The sequence below is a fragment of the Uloborus diversus genome, chromosome 1 (assembly GCF_026930045.1).
Source record: "Uloborus diversus isolate 005 chromosome 1, Udiv.v.3.1, whole genome shotgun sequence".
Lineage (NCBI taxonomy): Eukaryota > Metazoa > Arthropoda > Arachnida > Araneae > Uloboridae > Uloborus > Uloborus diversus.
Genome location: NC_072731.1, coordinates 272,167,685 through 272,195,346, shown reverse-complemented (window position 1 = coordinate 272,195,346; position 27,662 = coordinate 272,167,685). Strand labels below are relative to the sequence as shown.

General features: G+C 35.1%; 1 protein-coding gene across 1 annotated transcript in view; it reads left to right on the top strand.

The window, feature by feature from the left end:
* Positions 1-27,662, top strand: part of LOC129220810 (long-chain-fatty-acid--CoA ligase 1-like) — a 55,949-nt gene that overhangs the window by 12,033 nt on the left and 16,254 nt on the right. Inside the window, exons 5-13 of the mRNA XM_054855244.1 lie at positions 1,784-1,885; positions 5,734-5,833; positions 7,281-7,447; positions 9,967-9,999; positions 11,449-11,571; positions 15,327-15,404; positions 18,002-18,136; positions 20,371-20,453; positions 22,828-22,978. Coding sequence (XP_054711219.1) covers positions 1,784-1,885; positions 5,734-5,833; positions 7,281-7,447; positions 9,967-9,999; positions 11,449-11,571; positions 15,327-15,404; positions 18,002-18,136; positions 20,371-20,453; positions 22,828-22,978 — 972 coding nt within the window. The remainder of the gene's footprint in view (positions 1-1,783; positions 1,886-5,733; positions 5,834-7,280; positions 7,448-9,966; positions 10,000-11,448; positions 11,572-15,326; positions 15,405-18,001; positions 18,137-20,370; positions 20,454-22,827; positions 22,979-27,662) is intronic.

The window sequence follows — 27,662 nt, the reverse complement described above, 5'->3', positions numbered from 1 at the left end:
TTATCACTTCATGATGAGTTTTATCTGCAATGAGTATTAAAGCACTAACATTAAAATTAGTCATTCAAATAAATATATTTCACAATCAAAAGAAAATGAATTATCCTGCACTTCAGCTTCATGGTTTGCATAACAGCTGCATTTTCAACAGCTATCTTTTGTTTACTGTTTACTGTGAGTACTAATTTCATTTAAAAGCATTGAATTAAGGTGGGAAGATGAAAAGTTGTTTCAAAATTTTAATTTGCCCAACCATTTTTATGTTCGCAAAACAAAACAGAAGGACTTTTTAAACTTCTATACCTATTATTTACTTCTGAAAAGTGGTGCGGTTTATAGAGAACTGCGTTACACATGTCGGCGTTATAACGGTCTTCTACTGTATTGCCAAATTAATGAAAAATATGTATAACATTGTTGTACTTAGCTGTTATTATAGCTGGATTTTTATGAATTGAACATTTGTTTTTTTTTTTGTTCACCTATCAATGTAATATACAGTTAAACGTTTTGAATCCTATGCTTTAATTTTACTCAGGAAAAATAAGGGGAAAAAACTGATAGAAAAAGAAATGACCGGTTTTGATGATTTAAAACACATTTTAGGGGAAAATATTCCCATGATTCTCCCATTTTGAATCAAATGTTTGTGCTTTTGAACTCGACACCTCTCTATCTCCTCAAAAGAATGTTAATGGTTAACATAATGCTCTTCCCCTACAAATAAAAAAACTGGCTTTATTAACCTATCCAATTATTTTGGACATTTTTAAGCACCTTTCAAACTGTTTTAAACCATTCATTAACTATATATTACCGGTTTTTACACAAAGAGCTGAAATTTTACTGTATTTTTTAAAACGTTGCATTATTCAACATAGAATACTGGTACGATGCACAAAATCAATGATTAATGGGGCGACATAAAATTAAATGATACAGTTCGTACAATATGTAGCAATAATAAAGCGCAGCACTATAATAGTGCTGTACAGTAGATACAATAATAAATTACATATATAACTTAAAAATTGAAGATGATTAGTTATGCTGCGCAATCAGATTGTTATTCTAATATGTTTTTTAATACAATCGCTTGACATTTATAACGTTTCCATTGTATGGTTTCACCCCTCTTTCAGGGTCATCCACAATATAAGAGCAGCTTCCAATTTCATACTGTTTGCATTTTGCTTAGACACTATGCGAACTTCTTATTAAAACTAGATTCTGAACTTTTACAATTTGCTTTTTATCTTGAATTTTAATTGCACGTATGGAAGGTTCACTCATACCTAATTGTAGTGCTACCTTGGATCACGTTTTTAGTTGTTCAAACGTATAAAGAATCTTTGCCTTCTCTTGAGTTGTCGCAAACTTTCGCTTTTTTTTTTCATCTTCACTAACAAAGCGATGTTTAAACTAGTGCGGTGTGTGGGAACTTGAGCAGTCACTAATGCTAAAAGGATGTAAGTGCATTCATGAAGTCAATATTTAGTAGCCAATAATGAATCAGACACTTATCACCACGATTCTTTTCAAATATTTTCATGTTGTGAGCCAGAAATTCGCTTATCTCTAAAATTCATTGCTCGTAAAAAAAACTCGACTGTATATTCTTCTCAGATTATCGAAAAAATGATTTTGGAACTTCAATGTTGAAAAGTTGCCAGTAGAGCCCCTCGAGGGACGGGTGACCCCTCCCTCGTACCTGTCCATGAATGGCTGTGTGTGTGTATGTGTCGTAGTAACATCGGTAATGTGTGTCATTTGTTATGTTTAGGTGATTGAGCGGGCCAGGAACTTCTCCGCTGGCCTGGTGGCCATAGGCATGCGCCCAGGACAGGACTCTTTCGTCGGAATCTACGCACAGAACTGCGTCGAGGTGAGTTGTTTCTCTACTCTTGCGTGTCCCATTCCATGTTTTCTCCCATTCCGATGAGGGTCAGGTGTTTGGATCGGGGATGGTTAGGGATTTTTTTTCGTATTTTTCCCTTTACTGTGATGCCCGTTGTATTTCGGGAGTGACTCTATATGTTGCTTTAAAAAAATTAAATTCTTCCTACTTGGGTCAACAAAGAAATATTCTAATTTAGTTTTTTTTAATTTAATAATTACCAGGGTTCTCCAATATATATCACTCAATATATATCACAATATGTATCAATATTTATTTTGAAAATATCATGATGTTTTGATATTTTCAATATTTTTAATATAAAAAGTATATTAATCATAGTAATATTGTTAATTTATTATTAAAAAAAGGCAGAAAGTTATGTACTATGGTTTTATGATGTATTATATACATCATTAATGTAACAAAGTAATAAAATATTCCTTTTTTATTTGTATTTCATATTTCATAAAATTATTGGTAATGTGTGATTATGTTATGAATGAATAATTCATAACATTATGATGAATTTTAATTCATATTAAAAGTTCCTAATTAAATATTAAACACTACTCAGAAAAAAAGGAAATGTCTTATGACTGTGCACAGACTGTTATTAAAATGCGTATTATTTATTTCTGAGTCATATAACTGTAAAAGTAGCTAACAGAAGAAAAATGAGTAAAACAGCTAATGCTAAATGAACTCCATTAAAATCGATAAAAATGTAAAATGAAATATTAGGTTAAAAAAAAGTAAGAAACATTAGTTTTAAGTCTACAAATTGTAATTATAATGTAAAAAATAAACAGTAATTTGAGGATGCATTTACTATTTTAAAGACTTTAGTTTGTGCTAATTGAAAATATTGAATATATAAATCAAAATATCTGATATACATCAAAATATCAGAGATTTTCGATAATTTTGAAAAGATCATATTTTTGAACCCTGATAATTATAATATTGATATAAATGAACTCAATTAATACATTTGAACTCGCATGTTTGAAAACGGCAAACATTTCTGCATATGAGTGCGATCATTGTAATTCATCTTAGTTTTGGATGGAGATTTTTTAAAAACAATGTCATGTCTGTTGGTGGCTTTTATTGGTAGTTTTAGTGTTTGTTTATTTCGGTTAGAAATAGTAGAGTGGAGTTATGTGAAGGCCGGGAAAAAATAAAATTATTTTGTGACTGCTTCATTTGTGTCTAATTAACTCAATGAACAAGCATGTACTTTCTTGTTTACCTCGATAAGTCTTTTGAATAGTTTTTTTAAGTGCTTCATTTCAATATGTTGGTGTCTTTAAAACTTTCACCTTTCACACTTAGCAGATCGAAAAGTCATCCGTCATTTCGGGTTGCCCAAAAAATTACGAGTACATAAATGAAAAAGAATTTCAACAATTTTTCTTTAACGCACCAATGAAGAGGCTTGGTTTATAACTTTTTTCATTTGCTTTTATTTGTACATGTCGTCCTCTCAGAGCGACAGTTGGATATCTAATCCCAGAAATAACACCGAGATATCTTACAGTTGCTCTGATGCGAGGATGAATTTCTCAGTACAGAGCATACCTGCCAACTCAACTGGATTTTCCGAGATACTCCCGGATTTTTAACATTTCTCCTGGTCTCCCGATTTTTATTGAAAATCTCCCAGTTTTTATTATTCTTTGAAAAAAAAAATCCCTCCATTTAGGGATTTTCTTGAAAATGAAAAAAAAATAAATCCCTTTAAAATAATTTTTTTTACATCGTTTTAGCGCTTTTGCTCCATGGTTTGAAAGTTTCCTACTTAATTTCAAACTTTAGCACATTGGAACAGGGTTGGCAAAAACCCAGGTTTTTTTAAAAAAGCCCATGGACCCAGGGTTTTTTTAAATAAAACCTAAAAAAACCCAACTAAAGCTGGGTTTTTTAAAAGAAATGTGTTTTTTTTTTTGTCTTTTTTTAGGGGAAAGGTAGGGTACTCGTAGCATATTGTAGCATAAGTATATGGACAAAGCACAAAAATTGACTTGATAAAAAAAGCTGGAAAATTCAGCGTTTTCTGAAGAAAGATATAAAAGACGACAAAATTCAAGAATGGTGAAGTTTCAGATTTTTTTAGTTTCCATGATTACCAACAGTTAAGGCAGAGTTACTTCTTGAGTGATAAACTCTATTGTTCATTTTTAATTACTACATTTTTTATTTATTTATTTATTTTCTGCATTTTACTTTATTGTATTTCATTTTGTTATGCAAAACTACTGTAGACCCTCAAGTAGTTAAATCCCTTTTTACTGAATTCCAGCTTAATCAAGACATTTTTTTGAATTTTATGTTGTCTGTTTTTCTATTTCTGTCTACAGAGTAAGACATATTAAACTTTTTCATAAGACAATGAAAATACTGTACATCCTATTCCGTTTTCTGTCCGACCGTTTGTAAAACCTGTTAATTTCTAAAAAATATACCTTGTTTATTCGAGTTTTCTAACGTGTTGGTTTGCAGAAAATAATTCACATGAGAGCCTTTTAGCTAAAGTAATATCCTTTGTACAATCTGCAAATATTGAGAAAATCTGACGTGACAGGACTGAGTCAAGATAATTTGAGTTCCTTATTGACCAGTTGAAGGAAAAAAGTTAAATATATTTATTTAAAATCTTTGAAGCATTTTTTAATGCCCTTAAGAGTTAAGAAATACTATTAAAGTTCAAAATTCATTTTTTTTGTCCATTGCCTATTGTGAAGAAGAAATAAAAAAGAAGTTTAAATTGTGAAAGTATTTAAATTAATTATTTTTTTAAAAAAATTCTAAAAAACCCAAAAGTGGGCTAAATAATGGTTTTTTTTAAATGGGTTTTTTCAAAAAAAAAACCCATTGGGTCCAATCCGGCCAACCCAGCATTGGAATCTGGCAACATCAGTTCTTGTTTATGTTTGCGATCTCGCTTCGCGCACTCATCGCTAAGCCTACGTTGATTAGTTACAACATTTCTTGTTGTACACGAAACGACCGCTATTATCGGGCACTTTGCGGCAGAAAAAAATAGATTAAATCTTGTTAAAAACTTGTCTATGATTGTATTTTTACAGATAATCGACATTCATTTTTCCCCTAAATAACTTTTCATTGAAAAAGTATTACTTAAACTTTTATTCTTCCATTTAATATTTTCATTAATTAATATCTGTGTACATGACTCAAGGAACTTACATATTATTGTACTTTACAGGGGTGATTGTGTTCCGGTATTTTACCGAATTTCCGGTATTTTCGGACGTATTTCCGGTTTTTTTATGTCGAAAATACCGGAATTATGTTTTTTTTGTTATGCTTTTATCTCCCTACCTCCGCAATCTTTTTAAATTATATAATACTCATCAAATATACCTGCAAAAGCCTTAAGATGGACAAATGTCAAGATAATTTTGTATAACACCAGCTCAAAAGTAACTTTGTAACCCTTTAAAAATTTAATAAAATGTCCACACACTATTTTGACTCAGAACTATTTAATACTACGGCAAAGGTGCACTTAAGTAATAGGAGCCAAAGATTACCCCCCCCCCCCTCGTTCTCACTTTGAAACTTTCAGGTATTTTTTGATGAACTCACAATCACCCCTGACTTTAAGACATAATAAAAAATTAAAAAAATGTCTTTTTCCCCTCAAAAACATTTAAAAAAGAGATATTGCGCCACATCGAAGAAATCTACTGGATTTTTTTTCTTTGAATGTTGGTAGGTATGACAGAGTATTTCGAATGCTTTCTTACATAATACGGATGTGTACATTTGTTTACTCTCTTCACAAAGTGTTTTTTCCCCCCTTCCAGTGGATCCTGACCGAGCAGGCCTGCTACAACCAATCGGCAGTCATCGTTCCCCTCTACGACACCCTGGGACCCAACGCTTGCTCCTTCATCATTAACCAAGGTGAGCAGTGTGCAGATTTTCAGCCGTTTTCAACCCCCCATGCAACCAGGAAGCACCCCACAGAAAATGTTTTCACTTCCATCATTTCAATCAATCGATATCGTAATTTTCCATCTTTAAAATTCTTGCAACTTTTTTGCAGAGATGAAACATACTAAATTTAATACCTTTCTCCTCGAAAGTAAAATTTAGATCTGGTTCTGGTTTCAAGGGTTTATTGAAATTTATTGATGGAATGAGAGATTTTCAAAAGCGGAGAATCTGCACCACCATTTGCAAATTTCAAATCCTTTCATCTCTGTACCAAAATATAAAAAAATTCCACTTTTCGGCCAAATCGCACTGACGGAAGGATGTTTTCAGCAATGAAGTTTTGTTTTTCTCCCTCGACGCCTACCTTCTTACCTATCATAATCTCCCACATGAAATTCAGTAAATGTCTTTTGAAGAATCCTCATATAAATAATAGCCGATGATCGAGTAACCCGCATGTTTCAACTATGAAACTTGGGTCATGACATGATCATTCGATAATGTGTTTCGGTCATGTTTAACATGCTGGGAAATACTTTATTGTGACGAGACCGAACTCAATCCGGTCACTTCACTGTATTGCTGGTAAGACTGGTTTCAGGGGAATGAAGAAACGAAAACAATGAGCGATATCTACTGGAGTTTAGGGTTCATCCACTGTAGAGATCCTATATACGGAGAGATTGGACAACGGCTATCCGCCATGTTTAGTCCAAGTGTCGTCAGCTCGAAATGCTGTGCTGTGTGATTTTTTAGCTTTCGCACAGAATATTGGACATTAAATCTTTTAAGTAGAGACTTATTTTTTTTTCTCGTATTTTCATTTAACTAAGTGAGTTCAAAGTCTGGAAATCCGTCGCCAGTCGTTTCGTATTGTCGTAGCGCTTACAGAGAAAAAAAAATTTCTAAAAAAATTTGTTCATAAAGATAGAAAACAAAGATAGATTTGTGATCTGCACATTTCATTTCATAATATCAAAACTAGCCTCTAATTTTTTTCGATACGATGTACAGTGACATTTGGGGCAGAAGATGTATTACGGTCTACGGGCAGTGGGCATCTTTGGACATGAGATGGCCGCCGGTCTGAAGTTGTTTGATCTCTCCGTATTTAGGATCTCTAATCCACTGGAATTAGGGTTACCATTTCAACGATCAAACTATCACCAAACAACCAATGGCTTCGTTCAAATGTAGAAGCAGTTCTCGCCCGTCATACCTTGCAGGGCGATTGTCTAGTTATGAATAAGAATTGTAGATGATAGATAATTGAAAAGCGCTGTCTTATTTATTTTTTACCAGTTGGAGCATACTATTTTTAAATCTAAAGCAGTCAGAGTTCCAACTGTGCCTTAAGAAATGTACTTTGTCTTTTTGTTCTGTCTCTCGGGTAATAGTGTTGTGCGTGTTTCAGCGGAGATCGGCATCGTGGTGTGCGACAAGGAAGAGAAGGTCAAGTCCCTGCTGGAGCAGAGGGACCAGACGCCCTGTCTTCGCCACGTGGTGGTCACCGGACCAGTGTCGGAGGAAATGAGGAAACTCGCCAGGGACGTACGGCTGTACTCCTTCCAGGAGATAGAGGTGAGTTCAACTAATTAGGGACTAACATAGACTAATAATAAGAGTAGACCGAGCTATGGCAACCCTTTTGCTGCTCATGAACCAAACCATGTGACTGGTGGATATCCTAGCAACAGTTGATCCTAGCAGACGATTGAGATAAAATAAATTGAATTGATGGAACACGGAAGAATGGTCTTTTATGGAGTCCGATTTGTAAATTTGTTATTCTAAGTTGTAAGTATTTTGAGTGAGTTTTTCGTTTAGATAGTACTGTGCATTTTCCTTAGTCAATTTCGATAACTCTTTGAGCAATGAAAGACGCGAGCGCCCAGAAAGAATCGGCAATCGGTAAGATTTTTACCAGCAATTTCGGTTTAAGATACCGATGAGTACATTTTTGCGTTAACGCAAAACGTTTACTCCATTAGGTTCACGCCGACGCTGACGTAGTAGTTCCAAATGCTGTAAACTGTATGCTGTAAACTGTTTTGATTACTGAAAACAGTAATCAAAAACTAATTACTAATGTCAAAATAATGCATAACTAAAAGGAAAACAGTTCAATCTCTGCATCTGGAAAAAAATTATAATGAAAGCACATTACGTCTCGAAATACATTTCGAGTGCCAAACTATAGATAATCCAGCCATCTAGCAACCGTGCTGCCAAAGTGTTCGCCAAGCCTCTCACCAGTCACATGATATATCCATGAACCCATTTTTTCATCATCAAGTCTGGGGAAGCTCGGTCTACTCTTGTTATTGGTCTATGGGGACTAAAGCTACTGTTTTAAAAGTCAAGGCACTATTTTGGTCAAAATATGGGGGAAAATGACAATTTTACAATCATTAAAAATGGCCACTATAATACACAATAACTTCCAGTTTTTTTTCCCTTTTTTTAATTGAAAAAATGTTTTTAAAAAAATAAATTCGCTTTAAAAAAATGGGACAGTCTTTAATTTTTTTTTAAAATTGTGTTTTAAAAAGTAAACAAATTAAATGTAATGAACACATTCCCAATCAGAAATGTGTACATTTTGGTGCAAATGTTTTGGTATTGCAATCAAGATTTTTTTAAAGGGTTAGTTTTTTTGCAAACGTGATTTTTGCAATAGGTTTGTTTCCGCTGCTGCTATTTTTTTCAGCTGTTATTTGTATATATCAAATAAACGTTAGTAAATCTTTGCTTTCTAGTTTTTTGTAGCCTAATTAGACTACAAAAAATGACTGTCAGTAAATATTTGCTTTTTGATTTTTGCAGCCTAATTAGGCTACAAATTGAAAATTATGAAATGTTTTTAGAAAATGAATGTAACATTCATTTTTTAAAAACAAGTGCTGTGGGATTAAAGTCTAGAAAGTATTTTTTCTCAAGGGAAATTTGTAACAATTTTCTGAAAATTTATTCCTTCCTGTGGGTTCAGTCCCCAGTTTTGATGGGTCTCGCTGCCAATCATCACATTATTAATGCTATTAAAAAAAAAAAAAACTGATTTAGAAACTCTTTTCTGTATTTGGCGATAATTTTGGAGACTATTTTTGACAATACAGGCTACTAAAGCAACTACATTTAGCAGCAGAACTCGATGCCAGCCGATAATTCTACATTACTATTTTAGTAATTCTACATTAATATAAAAAATAAACAAAAATATTTGTGGGAAAAAAAATGAACAGACTTCAAAACTAATACTGGAAATTGCTTCAAAAAGTAAAAAATAATTTTATTCTTCGAAAACCATTGGTTATACTTTCAAACATCGATAGTTAAAATGACGTGGGACCCTATTTTGTTTACATTTTTCATTAAAAAAAGCCAAAATGGACAAAATATATATGCTGTTGCATAATTATGCTGTCATCGATGTAATGTATGCGAATGCTATTTAAGAATCTGGGTCCATTAAAATTTATATTGGTGATTGAATTAGGATTTGTCATCAGTTTACGTATCGTTGACTTCAAAAGTTTTATTTAAAAGCAGTACGGATGGTGTTCAGAGAATGAAATTACTTTTTGCTTTTTAGAGCAATTTTCAGCTGCAGTTTTAAAGTCGATTGTGTTATTTTTTTTCTAAAAATATTTTTATTTTAGTTTTTTAGAGTATTTTTTTCAGAAATAGTAGGATGTTACCACTCAAAACTTCGCTTTTTCCATATAAACACTCCATATTAAGAATTTTAATTACAAAAAAAAAAAACCTCCACTTTGAAGGCATTTTCGGCATGTCTGCCTTCAGCTCCGTTATTTACTATTCCGGACTGACAAGTCAATGTGGAGGAAGAAACTGCAGTCTCTGGATTTCATGACCAATTTATTGGTATTGTGCATGTAGTCCTTGAGAAATCAAGGGTGGTGATTCATTTCAAATTTAAAGAAGCGTGCCTGAAAGGGGTTAGGTATTTCAGTGCAAGGTTAAATTTCTTGCCCCCCCCCCTTCTTTTTTTGCAAAGTTAGTTTTATATGTTTCCAGACTTATTGTGCATCTAGTGTCTGTGATATCTTTCTCAATGTTTTCTCCCTTCTTTCCCGCAGGAGATCGGTAAAGAAAATCCCATACCCACACAGGTGAGTGCTCTCAAAATCATGTTTTTTTTTTTTTTAAATACATTTTGTGCAATATTGTGTTTTATTGTTTTTTCTTCTGCAACCTGAATACATACATTATTGTGTTTCATTGTTCGTTTTTTTGCACCCTGGATACATGTAAAAAATCATTCCAGATGAAATATAATTTTGTCCGTTTTAACAATTTTTTTTTCAGTATATCAAAATTTTTAAATTAAATTTGCTGAACTAAAAAAAAGTAAATATGTTGATTGTTTTCAATGAATGAACAATTTTAAATCCTAAACATACAGTAGTGTGTATACTTCCATGGGCTGGTAAACGGCAGCATCTGCAGAAATGAGTTTTCGAGATATTTAAAGAAACGCGGTTTAGATTCAATACTAATAATGGGTAAATGGTAGAATTGGACGTTTTTTCATGCTTGCCAAATATCAGCGGAAAATAAATAAGTGAGCTTGACAAAAATGAAAAATGAAAAAATTGCAGTTACTGCCCTTTACCTACCCACGGTAGTATAAACAGTTGTAAGAGATATTGTTAGTGGAAAGGGAGAAAAAAGTAGAAACTTTTTTATGATAAGATATTAATTTAAAAAAAAAGAACTATTGCTATCGAGTTAAAATGCATCAAATGACAATGAATAAAACATTGCATTTGCTGCAAATATTAACATCTTCATCTGTCTCATAGCAATTTCATTGCCTTTATAAAATTAAAACGAGAGAACTGGAATCAAGTCATAAAATGAATAAGCTCACAGGGCCTGGTTAAGATATCGAGTTGCCCAAAGCCAAATACTCCCCCCCCCCCCCCCCCCCCCCGTATTCAAACTTTGTAACTTCAGCCGTTGGCCTGAAACAATTTTAGCCATAGAGTAAAAATATTTGTTTTAAACTAATAATTTTATTAACGATAGTTTATTTATTTTCAAATATTTTTCCCATTAAAAATGAACCATTTCTTTCTAATAACATACAATAATAATTTTAGTGTAACTATGTTCAGCTGATTCATTTTGTTGAATTTAATTACTTATACGGTTAAGCTCAAGTCATACCACAGGGTAACTAACATTTTCTTTGTGTTTATGATTGATATACAATCATTGTATTTTAATTGAATCGGCAGGTTTAAGGAGGGAATGAAGACCAAAAAAATGTCCTTTACATGTGAGCAATAAAAATAAGAATAACCAGTTCCCAAAAGGCTTACATAGCAAAAATTTGGGGATCATTGAACGGAAACTCGATTACTTACACAAATTGTTTCACTTTCTTAAACATTTCATTTTTGGAGTTATTCCTTTCTTAAACCTAACGATTCAATTATGATTAATGCAAAAATATTTTACTGTTGATAAATATGTAATGCTGCCGCTACAATGTGGCATGTTAGTTGTTATGGATGTGAAGTGATTCCAAAGGTGACTCTGGTTAATCTATGCAGCCCCCCCTTCCCGATGATGTGGCCACAGTCTGCTACACCAGCGGCACAACGGGGGACCCCAAGGGTGTGGTGCTCACCCATGCCAACATAATCATCGATGCATGCGCAGTCATCGCTCAGCTCGTGAGTATTTTTTCATCTAGTTGCTTTTTTTTTTTAAAAATGGAGATGTAATCGAATAAGTCGATATCGATATGATGTTGTAGTTCAATTAATGGGGCTGCATGAAGTGCCCAACAGCAAATGGGTGTGTGTGATATTTTCTACTATAACAGTCTTTTTTTTTTTAGTTTCAAGTCCCTAAAAGTTCATTTATTTCAAAATTTGGTCCATTTTTTCTGTCAAATTTTAGTTTAATTTTGAACTCTATACAGTGCCCGCCGCTTATTAAAATCACATTCCTTCTGAGGATATTTGATTTTATAAAGCGGCTGATTTTATAAATCGGCATTCTTAATTATAAGTATTTCAAATACAATTGTCATTTTAACAAAACATAAGGAACATTTTATGTTTGCACAAGGATATTAAAATATTGCTGTATTGTTGTTTCAATATCGTTTGAGAGTTAACGAAGTGTTTTGTAACGTTCAACATTATATTTTCCTCTTTGCTCTGGTGTATTGAATATCAACAAGCCCTTTTCATCAAGACATCTTTGAAGACTCAAATTTGGCACTGAGATTTCCTTATCTTCTGAGACAAATTCCTTCACTTTCTGGTGGTTATTTATCAATTGTTTACGTATGATAGCCAAAAGCTTGATTTTATAAACGCCGATAGTGATTTTATTAAAGGATGATTTTAACATGTTTTTGTATTGCAATGATTCTGTTCTTCCAGATTTCATTTTAAAAAGCGGCTGATTTTATAATCCAGTGATTTTATTAGTGGCAGGAACTGTATTAGCTACCAGTTTGTTTGGCACTCTTGGGTTCCTTAAGAGGTTTTCCACCTCCGGCTCAGTCACTTCCTATGCAAGGCTGATGAGTGCTAATAAGAATTAGGCTGCAGTCCTCGGCTGGAATGACAGAGTAGGCGGTGTATTTCATGTAAGAAGTTGTAGTTCAATTTAATGGGGAATCAACTCTATGAAGTTGCCTCGTAAGGAAAATTGTGGGAGGCCACAGTGACCTCCCATCAGGGCACTACTGATTGAAGGACACTGTTTAAGGGGAATCAAGTACCCCCTATACCGTCAATGTTAATTTGCACAGGTTCATGTATCGTTTTCTAAAAATCTATTAAAGAATACAGTTAGGAATTTTTTTCTGCATCTTTAGTAGACTCTTTTCTCTATACTGAAGTAAAATTTTACAAAAAGAAAGCTTAGTTGTTTTAAAAAAAATTCTAATGTGTAAGTCACTGTATTTTTTTTCAAAAAATGCCATTTTGCAACACCAAATTAGCCTTATAAAAAAAATTTTTTCAAATATGAGAAATTTTACTTTAGTATATACAATTTGATGTATGGAATAAGTGGTAAAAATTTCAAAGCTTAACCCAATTTAGTTTCTGAGAAAAAGGAACATTTGATTTCTGAAATACAATTTCCAGATATTGAAATTTAAAGGGATAATCAAAAATCATCCAAATAGGTTTTAATTTTTTTTAAAGCTTATTTTTGCTTTCTTCTAATATGAGCACGATCAAGAAGTTTGTATCATTAAAAAGGTATCGAAATGGGGTTTCTAAATATATAAAAATCAAAAAATCGAATTTTTGAAAGTATTTAGGGTACTTTCCTTAAGAGACACTCGCATAGAAATTAACAATATGTAAAGTATGAAAGGCAAGTAAAAAAGTATTAAATTTGTTCAAGTTGAAAGGTTCACTTTTTCTGAAAAAACTAACTGGTGAGTGTGATATACTAACATGTACAATGCCAGCTAGAAAAAAAAATTCCTAAAATTCCTGCTGAAACCTGTGTGCCCGTCTGTTGCTCTCGTCAATTTATTCATGTGGGCCAAGTGCCAGCGGATAGTGCACAACTCCTGAGGAGTTCTGTGAGAAAAGCTCGAAATATGGGAATTCTAACTGTAATTTACATAGTGTATTGCTTGACGAATGAAATTCACCAATTACTTGAAAATAATTTCTGCTGGTTTCAACATTTTGTTATTGCTGAGTTTTTCATTAAATTTAAATTTTAAAAAGAATGGGTTTTTAAAAGGAATGAGATTCTGGTAAAATTTATTTAGTACTATGTATGAAATATTTTTAGATTTACTCTTAAATGGTTTATGTCCGTTATGAAAGTAAGGGGTCACAGTACCTTTCAAACATTTTTTTTAAATTTAAGATTTTTTTTTTTTTTTTTGAAACCATAACATGCATACTTATTTCGTAATCAATAATTTATTTTCAAAATTTAAAAATATTGCCTATTGTTTTTTAAAAATTCAAAAAAATTGAGGAAAATTTCCAATTTTTAAAATCTCTATGGCTTTTTTATTTTTGCACTAATTAAAAAAAAAGTTTTTTGCTAAACGATCACTATAATCATCTCTAAAAATCTGTGCATTCATTTGCTTATGTGTTTATTAGAAAATTTCTGTGATTAATTATGTAAAACAGTTTTTTTTTTTTTTTAATTTGATTTTTAAAGGTTTAACATGTTCTAAACATTAGAGTCATTTATAAAATGCTTATCCAATGCACAGTTTTGTCAACTATGTTATCCCAATTGCAAAAAGTATTACTTTAAAGTTGTATCTTTAATAGAAAAAAATCCTTAGGGATTCTAATGACATGAAAACACAAAAAAACCATCATCGAGAAAAAGCAATTTAAAGTTTTTCTTTTGCATGAGAACACATAGCGAGCATGGCCTAAAACCACTCATAACTCATTAAATATTTGAACGAAAGCAATGAAACTTTTCCCCTGTGTTCAGAATAGTTTTTAGTTTTGAAATAAGCAATAAAAAATGTTTTGATCCTTTCATTTTTGAGGTACTGTAACCCCTTAAGCGAGTGCATGTCGACTCGTAAGCCTCCGAAGTCTGCTTGAGGTACGAACAGGGTTCGTACTCACCTTCAAAACTCCTCCAATACTCCTTCATTTTGGTTTGAACTCCTTCAAAACTCCTTCTTTTTTAGATCAAGACTACATAATCTGCCTCTATGACAGTCATTTAAAATACTCCGACCGACAACTTAACTTCATCCCAAGGACAAAGATATAAGGGCAATTTTAATGTAGTAATTTGGTTTTAATTTTTTTTTTTTCATAAAGATGTGATTTACAAATTGGTTATCGAAGTCATAAAAGTTGAAAGTGAAAATATTATTAGTATCAGATGACCAAGACATTGCACTAGTAAAGTACAACATGCTGAAATGGTGCTTGGTTATTTTTTCAAGTTTTATATCTATTGCTTTTCCCCCCACCACACTCTCAGCGGCAAAAGTCAGTTTGTCTAATTATTATTTAAGTATTTAAAAGTACATAAGTAGATGTACTATATTAAATGATTGCTCTAAAAAACAATTGTTTAGCAAATCACAGTTTTGACATTCTAAAAAGAGTTATTCACAACTATGTGCCATGCCTTGACAGGGAGACAAAAAGTGACATCACACAGTTATTATAACAATATGTTTATGAAGTGTGACAAAAAGGGAAGGGGGTAAAATATGTTGAAAAAAAAAGTGTGAACATTTTTAAGAATACCCCAAAAGTACTCCTTCAAAAACCCATTTTACTCCTTCAAAACACCTCCAAAACTCCTTCATTTTATTTCTGAAATTGAGTACGAACCCTGACGAAATACCGAGCCTCTCGTCAAGAGGGTCTACGAAACTTAATTTCAAGTTATTAAGTTGTTGGAGTAGGAATTCAGAATTTGATTTTATAACTTTTCTGTTGTTTTTCAGGAAGAACACGCTCCCAACAAGAGTGACGTCATGATGTCCTTCTTGCCCCTGGCACACATGTTGGAGAGGCTCTGTGAGGTGAGTTGTTCCCCTCCTGCTCTACCCTTTTCACCTGCACTGTCGAGACGAGGAGCTTTTAAGACATTTTGGGAAATATTATGGGCAGGGGCCAATCCAGGATTTTTTTCTCGTTACCTGTTTTTGTGAAAGTATAGCATCATTCTATTTTTGTGAAAGATTTTTTTTTATCAGCATTGTTTCTGTGAAATTTTAGACGCATCCTAATTTTTGTAAAAGAAGTAGTGGAACAAGTGAAATTTTAGTTCGAAAAGTGTAAATGTCATCTAGTATTATTTTTAACAGGTTTTTTTTTTGGGGGGGGGGGCTGAAAACCTAAGAAGTACAAAAAATACCATCGTAATTTCAGCTTAATGGTCTATGTACTGCGTACAATATAGGAAATGATGAGAAAAATGGTTCCTCAAAACAGATGTTTAAAGATTGCGATACTATTGCATAAATACACTTGGGTGTGAAACAGCTAAAAATGAGTTAAAATGCCACAAAAAGGTTGCTATTTAAGCGATTGTTCATATAAACCTGCTCATAATTTTATTTTATGAGTATATTTTGTTTTAAACGGAGAAACAAATTTTATATTTTAAAATGCGAATTTTTGTGAAATTTTCGATGTTTTTGTGAAACCACTGATTTTATTACTTGATGTTTGTGAAAGTACCGATTTCAAAAGAAGATTTTTGCGAAGGTACCGAAAAACGGTAGCAAAATCAGCTCGTATTGGGCCCTGATGGGAATGAACTATGAGGAAAGTTGAATTGACCTTTGATCTTGAAAAGTAAAAGAAAAAATGAAAACGTATTATTACACAAAATGTTTCATGTTTCGACAAAAGCCATAAAAAAAGGGGTGGAGGGGGAGGTTCCTCGTAACATGTGTCTGCAGTTACCTGCAATTTTGTGCAATTGTACGTCGCTATTTCTTATTTTACCCTGAGGGAGTTCAATGGATTATCTCTAAATGGAGCAAATCTAACTTGGCAGCATTGTAGTGCTGTGACTAGGATCTGCGTAGCTTTCACAGTGCTGCCAGATTAGGTTTGTTTGCACAGCTCACCATTCATTTCAAGAAACGAATTTGAACCTTTTACAATAGTACGTTTCAATACTTGGGGGAAATGGAGGAAAAAAAGTTGACTGTGTTAGTGAAAATTAAAAATTGTAATTTTGTACAAAAACTCCCATGTATGTGTGTGTGGTTAAAAATTTGGGTTGAACAAGAACTTTAAAGCTATTTTTGTAGTGCTGCCAACTGTGATCATTGATGAGAACAAAATTTCATCTCTGCAGCCATTTTTTGTGGTTTGAGAGAGAAAAAATAAAATTTTATAAATTTATGTCCTTTTTTTTTTCTTGAGAAGGTTAACTAGAAAGGACTAAAGTAGAATTCTTAATTCAAGTTCCGATGTAGAGATACGTGGAATACCGGGTTTTGTCGAGCTTCGAACATTCGGCTAAAAATTTTAACTAAATTCTGAACATCATGTTAATTTTTTTTAGAACCGTAACATTTATTTTATGTCAGTTTAAAATTGAAGATTTTAGCATAATATGGGGAGGATTTTGATAATTGGTGATCTTTCTTCATTGGTGTCGATTTTTGACTGCAGCGCCTGCCATAGAGGTATTTTTCATTTCAAATCTAAGCAGAGACCGGAAACATCTATTCACATGGGGTTACCATAAATCTGCAGGGTTACCAAGATAAAATTATTTACGCCAAAAATGAGGCGACCGCACCAGATTCCCAATTATTGAAATATTCCCAAATTATGCATTCATTAATTGAGTTTGTTTTTAAACTATACATAGCATTTCATAAAGTGTCGAAGAACGCGGAAATACCGGGTTTTGCCGAACGTCAAACATTCGGTTAAAACTTTTAACCGAACTCTGCATATTATAAAGTAAGAAATAACCATGTCAAAAGGCACAAATTGCCGATTACTGCAGACACGTATTTCGGCGTTACGAGGAACGCTTTTTCGGTGCGAAATTGAAGCTCGTGAATGAAGAGACATCCGACGAAAGCCCGGGTAAGCAAACAGCTTAAAAATAGCGGATTAACCAAACAGCGTAATAAGAAAATTATAAACAATAAAGAACCAATAGGAAGGCAAACAAAGAGCAAGAGCTCTCTCACAGGTAATTTTTATCTTTTAGGCCGTTTGTTGTGTATCTCTGGATATCTTTTCATCCATAGGCTCTAATTTTGCATTGAAAAAGGCGTTCCTTGTAACGCCGAAACATGTCTCTGCAGTCATCTGTAATTTGTGCTCTTTGACGTTGTTATTTCTTAATTTACTTTTCAGCACAAAGGTACTCATCTTATCTAATCTGCATATTATGTTAGATTTTTTTAAACCGTAATATTTATTTTACTTGAGTTTAAGATTGAAGATTTAAATGTATTTTGTATTCATTAATTGAGTTTGTTTTTAAACTATACATAGCATTTCATAAGGTGTAAAGTTTCTGAATTTAAAATGCTGCAAGATTTAAAATATCACATGGTATGTCATCGAGTGCCAATTTTAAACAATCATAAAAGGATGATTTATTTTTTCATCTTTATTTACAAACTGATCTCTCTGTCAGGTGACTGTGTACATCAACGGGGGCAGCCTGGGGTTCTACCGGGGGGACATCAGGCTGCTGATGGAGGACATGAAGACCCTGAGGCCCACCATCACACCCGCAGTGCCCAGACTACTCAACAGGATATACGACAAGGTCAGTGGCCCTCTGCCCCCCTTGGGGGATCTCGCCACTTTCTTGGGAAAAGATTTTCGAAACGGGACGATAAGAGATTGGGGTTGTCGACTGCTCCGCATTTTACGGAGTCGCTCCGCAAAAATCACGAAACTCTGCGGCTCCGCAAAGAAGTTATTTCGCTCCGCATTTCCCGGCCGAACGTTTTCGAGCTTATATCTTGCTACAGTCGAAGATCGTTATAACGCCGACCTGTGTAATGCAATTCTCTATAAACTGCATTACTTTTTGGAAGTAAACAATAGGTTTCGAAGTCTAAAAAATTCCTCTGTTTTGCTTTGCAAACATAAAAATGGTTAGGCAAATTAAATTTTGAAACAGTTTTTCGTCTTTCCATCTCATTTCAAAGCTTTTAAATTGAAAATGAGTACTCATAGTAAACAGAAAATACCAGATGGCTCTTGAAAATGCAGACTGTTACGCAAACCATGAAGCTAGCAGAAGTGCAGGATTTTCTTGATTTTCATTTCACTTTCTTCTGATTGTGAAACATATTTATTTGTGAATGACCAATTGTAATACTGGTGCTTTAATACTCATTGCAGATAAAACTCATTCTGAAGTGCTAATATAGAGATAGATTCTGAATATTAGTTTCAAAATGTGTGAAATGATCTGTATAACGCAAAAACCTGTATAACGCAAAAGCTCTGGTCCCAAGGTGTGCGTTATAACGGTCTTCTACTGTATTATCATGCCAAACATGTGAATATGGGAATTTAAACGATGCTCATGCCCAAAGATTGAAATAGTGTTTCAAGCTGTTTTATTAATTGAAAAAATAAATATTTTTATTCTAGTGCATAAAATGATTATCGAAGCTCTAAAACAATGTCAGATGAGTGGTTTTTAGTAATTTTTACCGATTTTTATACAAAATACCAAACTGCTCCGCAAATTTTTCAAATTGCTCCTCGAAATCACCACAGATGCTCCTCAAATTGGTCGGCAACCCCGAAAGAGCTAAAAAAGTAATCTGTGAATGAGTTTGATATTTAGGAAAGTCATTTGTGGACTGTGCGATTGTATTAAATGAGTGCTGTTCAGCACCTCACGCAGAAGAATAAATGATTCTCCGTTAAAGTGAGGCAATGATTCGTCATTTTATTTCTCGAGCGATCGTTGTGGTTCTGCCGCGTTTTTATATTTTCGGACACTTTTCATAGAAAATGAGTGTTATTTTAGAGTTTGAAGCTCTGCGTTCAATCCTCCTATTTACGTGAACGTTAAGTTTGGGGCACGTCCCATTTTTATTTTTAAAACAAATGATAAAGTTTACTGATTTAGAATATTTGTCGAGTGCTGGTAGATGGAACGATGGTAGTGAAAGGCATTGCTTTCTCTTTAATCGAATGATTAAACGCCTGGCGCGAAATTGAAATTTAGAGTGTTTGTCTACTTTTGGTCTGTTGAACTCAATAATGAATGGCATTGCTTTCTGTTTCATAAAATGATAAAAACAAACTCACATGACGTTTGTTTTTCTTGATGTGACTTTACAGCTGTTTATATAAATGACTTTTTTCTTTTTTGTCATAAAAATTCTTGAACGCATGAAGCATCATTGTATCGACGTACAACAGTTTGTCACTTTTCAATGAATTTTGTCTCGAGAACAAGGAATCAGATAACGGTGCATACTATAACTATAACCACATAGTGTGTTTATTGTGTTTCTGAGAGCCTGCAATTTGATCTGTTTCAGGCCGTGTGTTTATATTTATTGCTCAGTTCATTTGAGATCTGTGGTGGAAGAAAAAGTTCAAAATAACAGCCTGAGGCTAACCTCGATCAGTTGCGACACCATTTTTATTTTTGAAAAAAAAATGATATAAAGTTTAGCGAAATTAAGAACATTCGTCCAGTTTTGGTCCATGGAATGCCGGTAACGAAAGGCATTGCTTTCTCTTTAATCAAATGATTAAACACCTCACTTGGCATTTGTGTGACTTTACAGCTGTTCATGTAAATGACACTTTTTTCTTTTTTGTCGTAAAAATTCTTGAACAGGTGAACCATCATGGCACCAACCACATATCGATACTTTAATCGATCGAAGTACGGGGCAGTTTGTGACTTTTCGATGCGTTTTGCCTCGAGGACTCTTTGCATGGAATCGGATGACCGTGCGTACTATAACCATATTGTGTGCCGAATTTGCTTCTGAGGGTTTGTTTTTTTTTTATCTGTTTCAGGTGCAGGCGAAGCTGAACGGGAGCAAGCTCAAGCGACTGCTCTTCAACCTGGCATTCCGGATGAAACAGTCAGAACTCGAGAGGTGAGCAGGACTTTTACTTTAACTTGAAAATTAAATAGTTATTTATTGTTATAGGCATCCCCGTATAACACGGCACTTATACAACACGGTTTCAATATTACGCAGTATGAAACTTGAATTTAGTACTTCATGGTTTTGATATGACATGAAATTTATAGTTATAAAAGGTGGAATTTCATTTTTGTTTGATACATTCTGATAATTTATGACAATAACTCTAATACTTTACTTTTTTTATGAAACTTTGTTTCGATGTAACACGACACACATCCCTTGATTTACATTATTTCTAAGTCTCGTACGACACGATTTCAATGCAACACGACACATATTGACATGATTTTTGCGATGTACATGATTAATGAGTGTAAAAAAGGAGTTAAAAAGTTATTTTTTAAAATAGTCTTGTATACACCACGGAGCAAATAAACTGTGTTATACGAGGAACGCCTGTTATTGTGGATTTACAGTGCATGCAGTGCAATCTGACCATAGAAAACATGGAATCTGGCGAGCAGCCAACCGGAGACGAATCTGGCCGAGGAGAAGGGAAAAGAGTGATGGGATTTTGATACATTCTATCATGTTGCTGGGACCTCATTCGTTTCAGTCTTGTAGTCGAAAATGAAGGAACCGAACTGGATTTCTATTAGTGATGTTACGGATATCCATATCCATATCCACGGATATCCGAGGAAAAATAAAGATCTGTATACACATCCATATCCGTTACTTTTTTGACGGATCTTAAACGGATCTTTTCTATTCTAAAAATTCTTAAATATTTGTATAAAATAAACTTAAGTTCCGTTTAAATTAGGTTTTATTCTCCTATCTAAATAATACGGTATCATTTCAGATGCCAACGGCCCTCTGAGACATGCTTTTTTTTTTAATTTTTAGTTTAATGTTAGTTTTTGTTATTGCTTTGGGGATTATGCTATTCTTCATTTCGGTTTTTCTCGGCATCCTTCAAAAAAAATGAGGCAAAATTCTCTATTTATTGTTTGTAAAGGTGCTCCCGACTCTGTCATTCCGTCGGTCGGAGTCATTTGGGTGGATTGGGTCAGCGCTGCATTTATGCTGAAATAAAATGCAAAAAATTAGAAATGCAAAAAAAATGAGATTTTTTCAAAGAGTAAATCATGGTCTTTATTATATTTTCGCCGCAGATAACATTTTTTGAAGAAACAGTGTTGTTATCATGACGGGAATACCTTCCGTAATAAATTTTACACTTGGATAGTTGAATTGGGCAAAAAATAAAAATATTTCAGATCCGTATTCGCGGATCTACTTTTGTAACGATCCGGCACATCACTAGTTTCTATAGAAATGACAAAAATAAATTAAAATGTTTCCTTTCTTCTGGAAACGCGAGAGCATCGAGGTCAGCTCAAAAGGATGTTGCACAAAAAAAAAAATCAATTGACTTTTGTTGTGAGACTAAAGATGAAATATAGTTTAGATTTAATAAATGATTGCCATGAACAAAGTGCCCTTTTTATGAAACAGGCAATGAAAGGCAAAATCTGTTATGAACAAACCAGGGGTGGCAAGTAGGAGGGGCTGGTCGCACCCCCAAATTTTTTGAGCAGAATGATAAAAAATGGGTAAATTCAACTTTTGTAAATCGCAAACCAATGTTCATTCTTAAAAATCTCTTTAATTTTCAATTATAGTTGATAAAACTAGACATATTTCCAGGCACAAGCAAATGTTTTCCGTCATTTCCAAGATAACTTATGTAAGGTGTTTTATTTAAAATGAATTCAAATTTTGTCATAAATTTTAATTCATTTTATGATAAGTTATCATGTTTTTAAACACTATTTTTGTTTAATATTAGACCCATTTTACGACCACCTCCTGGTAACCAGGATGTGTTTTGTTTTGTACCATACTGAGGAAATTCATATTTAAGAAACTCGGCCCCCCCAAAAGAAGTGCTGAAATGCCGCCCCTGCAAACAACCACCCCTGTAAACTTGTAATATATGGTTCATGGGCGGAAATGGAGGCATCTATTTGCTTATGGGGGCCGTCATTCTTTGCATCTCCATCATTTAGATGCCGCTTCGTAGAAATGAGGGCAATCATTTTTCGAATCTAAACCATGTTCGATCCATATTCTCACTACAAAAGTGGATTCATTTTTTCACGACTTAGTTCTCTGATTTCGCATTTACGCTCCCAGAAGAAACGGAAACATTTTGTTTCCATAGCAACTGCTTCCCTTCACTTTCAACCTCGAGAATGTAACAACGCTCTAGTGACATCATAAAATCCATATCCCGTCCGCTGTCTTCCCTTCTCCCCTGCCGGATTTCTGCCGCGGGTTCTTTTCGCTGACCGCTCTCTCCGTTCCTCCCCAGGTTCGTGATCCGCAACAACAGCGTGTGGGACCGCCTGGTGTTCCGTCCCGTGAGGGAGGGGATGGGGGGGCGGGTGAGGCTGCTGGTGTGCGGCTCCGCCCCCCTGGCCGGGAACGTCCTCACCTTCATCCGCTGCGCCATGGGATGCGTGGTGAGTAGAGCTGCCCTTTCATTTACTCTTCTCTCGTCGCATCTGTGCAAATACATTTTATATCTACATACAGTTGGCTCCCTATTTAAAGACTTTCAAGGGACCACAAGAAGTCTCCGGGACTGTGAAAAGTCGTCTTTAAATAGAGAAAATTGTTAAACAGAGAGCCAACTATGTGTGTGTATATATATATATATATATTATAAAATTGAAAAATATTGAAAAGACCACACCAAAAGCCTATAGATACGCAATGCAGCAAAACTAAAAACCCAAGTAAATATAAAATAAGTTAGCCAAATTCCAAATATTAAACAAAGTTATTGTTTTATGTTTGAGCTCTTGTTTAATGTTTGTAGTTTAGCATGTGGTGCATTTGCCCAATGTTACTCTGTATTGCATGTACTGGAGCTTAAACATTCTCTTTTAGTTCATAGTTAAAAAAATTTTTGTTCTTTTGACCATATTTAATGAATCCTCCACGACTGATGAGCTCTGGATTTATTCTTTATCTTTTCCTATTTAATAGTTGTTTGCAATTTTCCTTTTTATCATCATTATTTTTATATAATTTGTTTAATATTTGGAATTTGGCTTACTTATTTTATATATATATATATATATATATATATATATTGAAGAAAAATATTTTTCTGGATGTATTAAAATTAAATGTTACCCATGTGGGTTGGTTGTAAATTTTCACATAAGTCATCCCATAAATTGTTAAAGTTAACACTATTGAATATGTAAAAAGGGATGGTTATATTAAATTAAAAAAAAAAAAACTCCTCTTACAGTATCCGTGCCTTCTTCGGGGACAGGAATTTAGATTTTCATGATATTGCATTGGTTCGTGGCCCCACTTCATTCTTATAGGCCGTGACAATCGCTGAAACTCATGGCAACAAAGAGGGCGCTACAGGGAACAACTGATGCACCATGATGCAGGGGTTCCGTGCAGCGCCTTAAAAATGGGCGACATCCAATCAAAAATAAACTTTGAAATGTTGACATTGATTGGTGGATGCATGAGCGGAGCACAGTCGGATCGGTTTAACACAGAGAAGTCATAAACTGCCAAGGCCTGTGTTACGCGATTGCGTATAGCAGTACGTGCGTTGTGTGTGCAAAAATATGTTAAGATGTACTCCTGGTTACAGGAGTGTGAAATGAGTTCAGCTGCATCAATAAAAAAATATATATAGTTGAAGCAAAAGATATTTCATTTACTTTAGAGCCTTAAGTTATATATTGTCAAAAGGGGTGCACCTCCGTGGACATGTAAAAACATTTCACGAGCTCACGGTGAAATCAGACTCGCTATCAACACATCTAGACTGAAATAGGTAATTACGACACATGAAAAATTAAAGTGATCCCCCAAATAGAGCTGGATCGTCCAGAATTACTAGAAAGTCCTGATGGGCGCAGAAGGAGCACCAGTCAATCGGATGCGGGGCCACGGAATCGACGTCCGTCCAGCCACCTTTTTTTTTGCTGCCTGACGAGGCCACAGGCACTATTTCCGTAGGGTCTTCGCGAGCAGGCATGATGACGGAGCGGGAGTCTCTCGTTCAGTCAACAGGGAGCAGGACAAAACGGCCTCCGCGCCATTTCACCACATGGCCGGGGCTGGAGAATTCAGAGTCCTGCCGGGGCGTAGACGTTGTCGACGGGACGCTGCGGTCCGAATGGTTACTTCATCGTCGGTCCCAGGGTGGCGGGAAAATCGAGAGGTGTCTCGATCGGCCATCTCCGGCAAGGAAGAAGAAACGGGTCGGACTCGCTTCTCGGGGGCGTCTCGCCAGGTCAAATTTTGTCCATCTTGTTCGATCCTCCTTCAGGTTTCCGACGAGTAGGTCATATTCTGCTTTCTGGCGATTCCGCGGCTTTGGCTCCAGGAGGCTTTACATATTTCAACAGGGCGACCATTTATTCTTTGAAGAATTCATCATCTCTTTTTCCTCCTCTTCCAGGCGCGGTGTCCGAGCTCTTCTCTCACAAACAACGTCTTTCACTCTGCCATTGCTCCGGCTGAATTGTTTTTTGGGAGGAAACTGAATATGCCATTCAGCAATTTTGAGCAACCCCAAACAGTTGAAAATCATTCTGTGTACATTAAAAAGTTAAATGAACACTTTGCCGTAGCAAAAAAAATTGTGCTGGAAAATGAGGAGGGATACTTTGAAACTGCGAGCAAACAAATCAATGGCAAGAAAAAGCCTATTTTCAAATTAGGGGACGAAGTATATTTAAAGAACTTCCATGGCTCAACTGCATTAGGTAGTAAAAATTCAGGGCCCTATGAGATAACACGTACAATCAGAAATGAAAATTACATCATTAAAAAAGATGATAAAGAAATGAAAGTACATGTGTGCAAATTAATCCCCATTCATGAATTGCGTTCAAATTTGCAGCACTAATTTGCTTTGATTTTTTGTGTTCCCTTCGCCGTGTCATTCTTTATTGCTGCACTCTGGTATAGGGAAGAAAAAGTGAGAAAAATAACAAAATTTGTTTTCCCTGTAAATGTAATTTTTGGTCAAAATTGCATTTTCTTTCGGTTTGATAGCTGGCTGGTTCCGTGTTTGACTGATCAGGAATTAAAAATAAAAAAAAATGTTGTAAATCAGCAACAAAATTTTTTTTTCTTTTATTTTTCTTTTCTCTCGACCATAAGATTTTGTGCAGTAATGTTGGCTAAAGTTGATATGTGCAATCAGGACATTTTAAACAAACGACATGAATTCGCAACCCAACGCTTTTAGGTATTCCTCATGAGTTGATGATCGAATTTTGTCAATAGCAAAATATGAGTTGCTGCATCATATGTAAATTTTGTATTTGTTTTTCTATTATATGTATATATGCAATTTTATTCAAGAATTTTTCATTCATTATGTATGTCACCAATGCGACGAGCTCGTAGGATGTGCCTACCATGTTGACAGTGTAACGCGTCTATTTTTTTGCTTTTAAGGGGGGGATAAATGTGACAGCAAGGCTTGTCACAATTGAGCGATGACAAGAAATGCAACGGCAAAGAATCAATTTAGTGTCTTGCGCGCAACCTAGGTGGCAGCACCAATTAACAGCACACCGAGAAACCGGTCGCTCGTTGGGAGAATAAGAGCGTGAGAATTCATTCCGCCATTTTGCCGAGTGAAAGACGTTGTTCGCGAGAGAAGAGCTCGGACACCACGCCTGGAAGAGATGATGAATTCTTCAAAGAATAAATGGTCGCCCAGTTGAAATATGTAAAGCCTCCCGGAGCCAAAGCCGCGGAATCGCCAGAAAGCAGAACATGACCTACTCGTCGGAAAACTGAAGAAGGATCGAACAAGACTGACAAAATTTGACCTAGCGAGACGCCCCCGAGAAGCGAGTCCGACCCGTCTCTTCTTCCTTGCCGGAGATGGCCGATCGAGACGCCTCTCGATTTTCCCGCCACCCTGGGACCGACGATGAAGTAACCATTCGGACCGCAGTGTCCCGTCCACAGCGTCCACGCCCCGGCAGGACTCTGATTTCTCCAGCCATGTGGTGAAATGGCGCGGCGGCCGTTTTGTCCTGCTCCCTGTCGACTGAACGTGAGACTCCCGCTCCGTCATCGTGCCTGCTCGCGAAGAGTTCCCCCTACGGAAATAGTGCCCGTGGCCTCGTCAGGCAGGAAAAAAAAAAGGTGGCTGGACGGACGTCGATTCCGTGGCCCCGCATCCGATTGACTGGTGCTCCTTCTGCGCCCATCAGGACTTTCTAGTGATTCTGGACGATCCACGCTCTATTTGGGGGATCATTTTAATTTTTTACGTTTCATAATTACCTATTTTACTCTAGAAGAGTTGATAGTGAGTCCGAGTTCACCGTGAGCTCGTGAAATGTTTTCACGTGTCCACGGAGGTGCACCCCTTTTAACAATATATAATTTAAGGCTTTAAAATAAAGGAAATATCTTTTGCTTCAACTATATATATTTTTTTATTGATGCAGCTAAACTCATTTCAAACTCCTGTAACCAGGAGTACATCTTAACATTTTTGCACACACAGCGCACGTACTGCTATACGCAATCGCATAACAGCCTGTTAGGCGTCAGTGCTATCTAGTGGGGCCATGATTGTATTCGAATCTGTGACATCGCTTTCATTCAAAGTTTGGACCTCACAGCAAACCCTGTATTGGAATCAAGTCTGCCGTGGGCAGGTAAAAGGCAGTAACTGCAAATTTTTTACTTTTCATTTTTTTCATTTCCTGTACGTGAGCTTTATTGTACTAGCTCGCTTATTTGGTTTTTGCAGAGAAAAACATTTAATTCCAGCACTCTCCTACTGTTAGTACTTAATCCGAAACTCGTTGCTCCAAACATCTCGAAAACTCATTTTTATAGATACTGCCGTCGACCTGCCCATTGCAGAAATGGCCTCCTATTACTTGTTGACGGTCATGGAAGTTCATTTTCTTGCCACGAATTGCCGAAAATGTTTGCTCATCGAATGTAAAATTGCCTCGAGTCATGACGGTCTTCGTAGTCTACTAGAAAAACCTCTTTGTTCAATCAATAAATAAGCATCATCGGACTGTGTCCACTACTCGGGCAATGCTCAGAAGTCATGCCATGCTCCACTTTAAAAAAAATTGTAAAAATAAACTGTTGCATATTTTTGAAAACTTTTTTTCT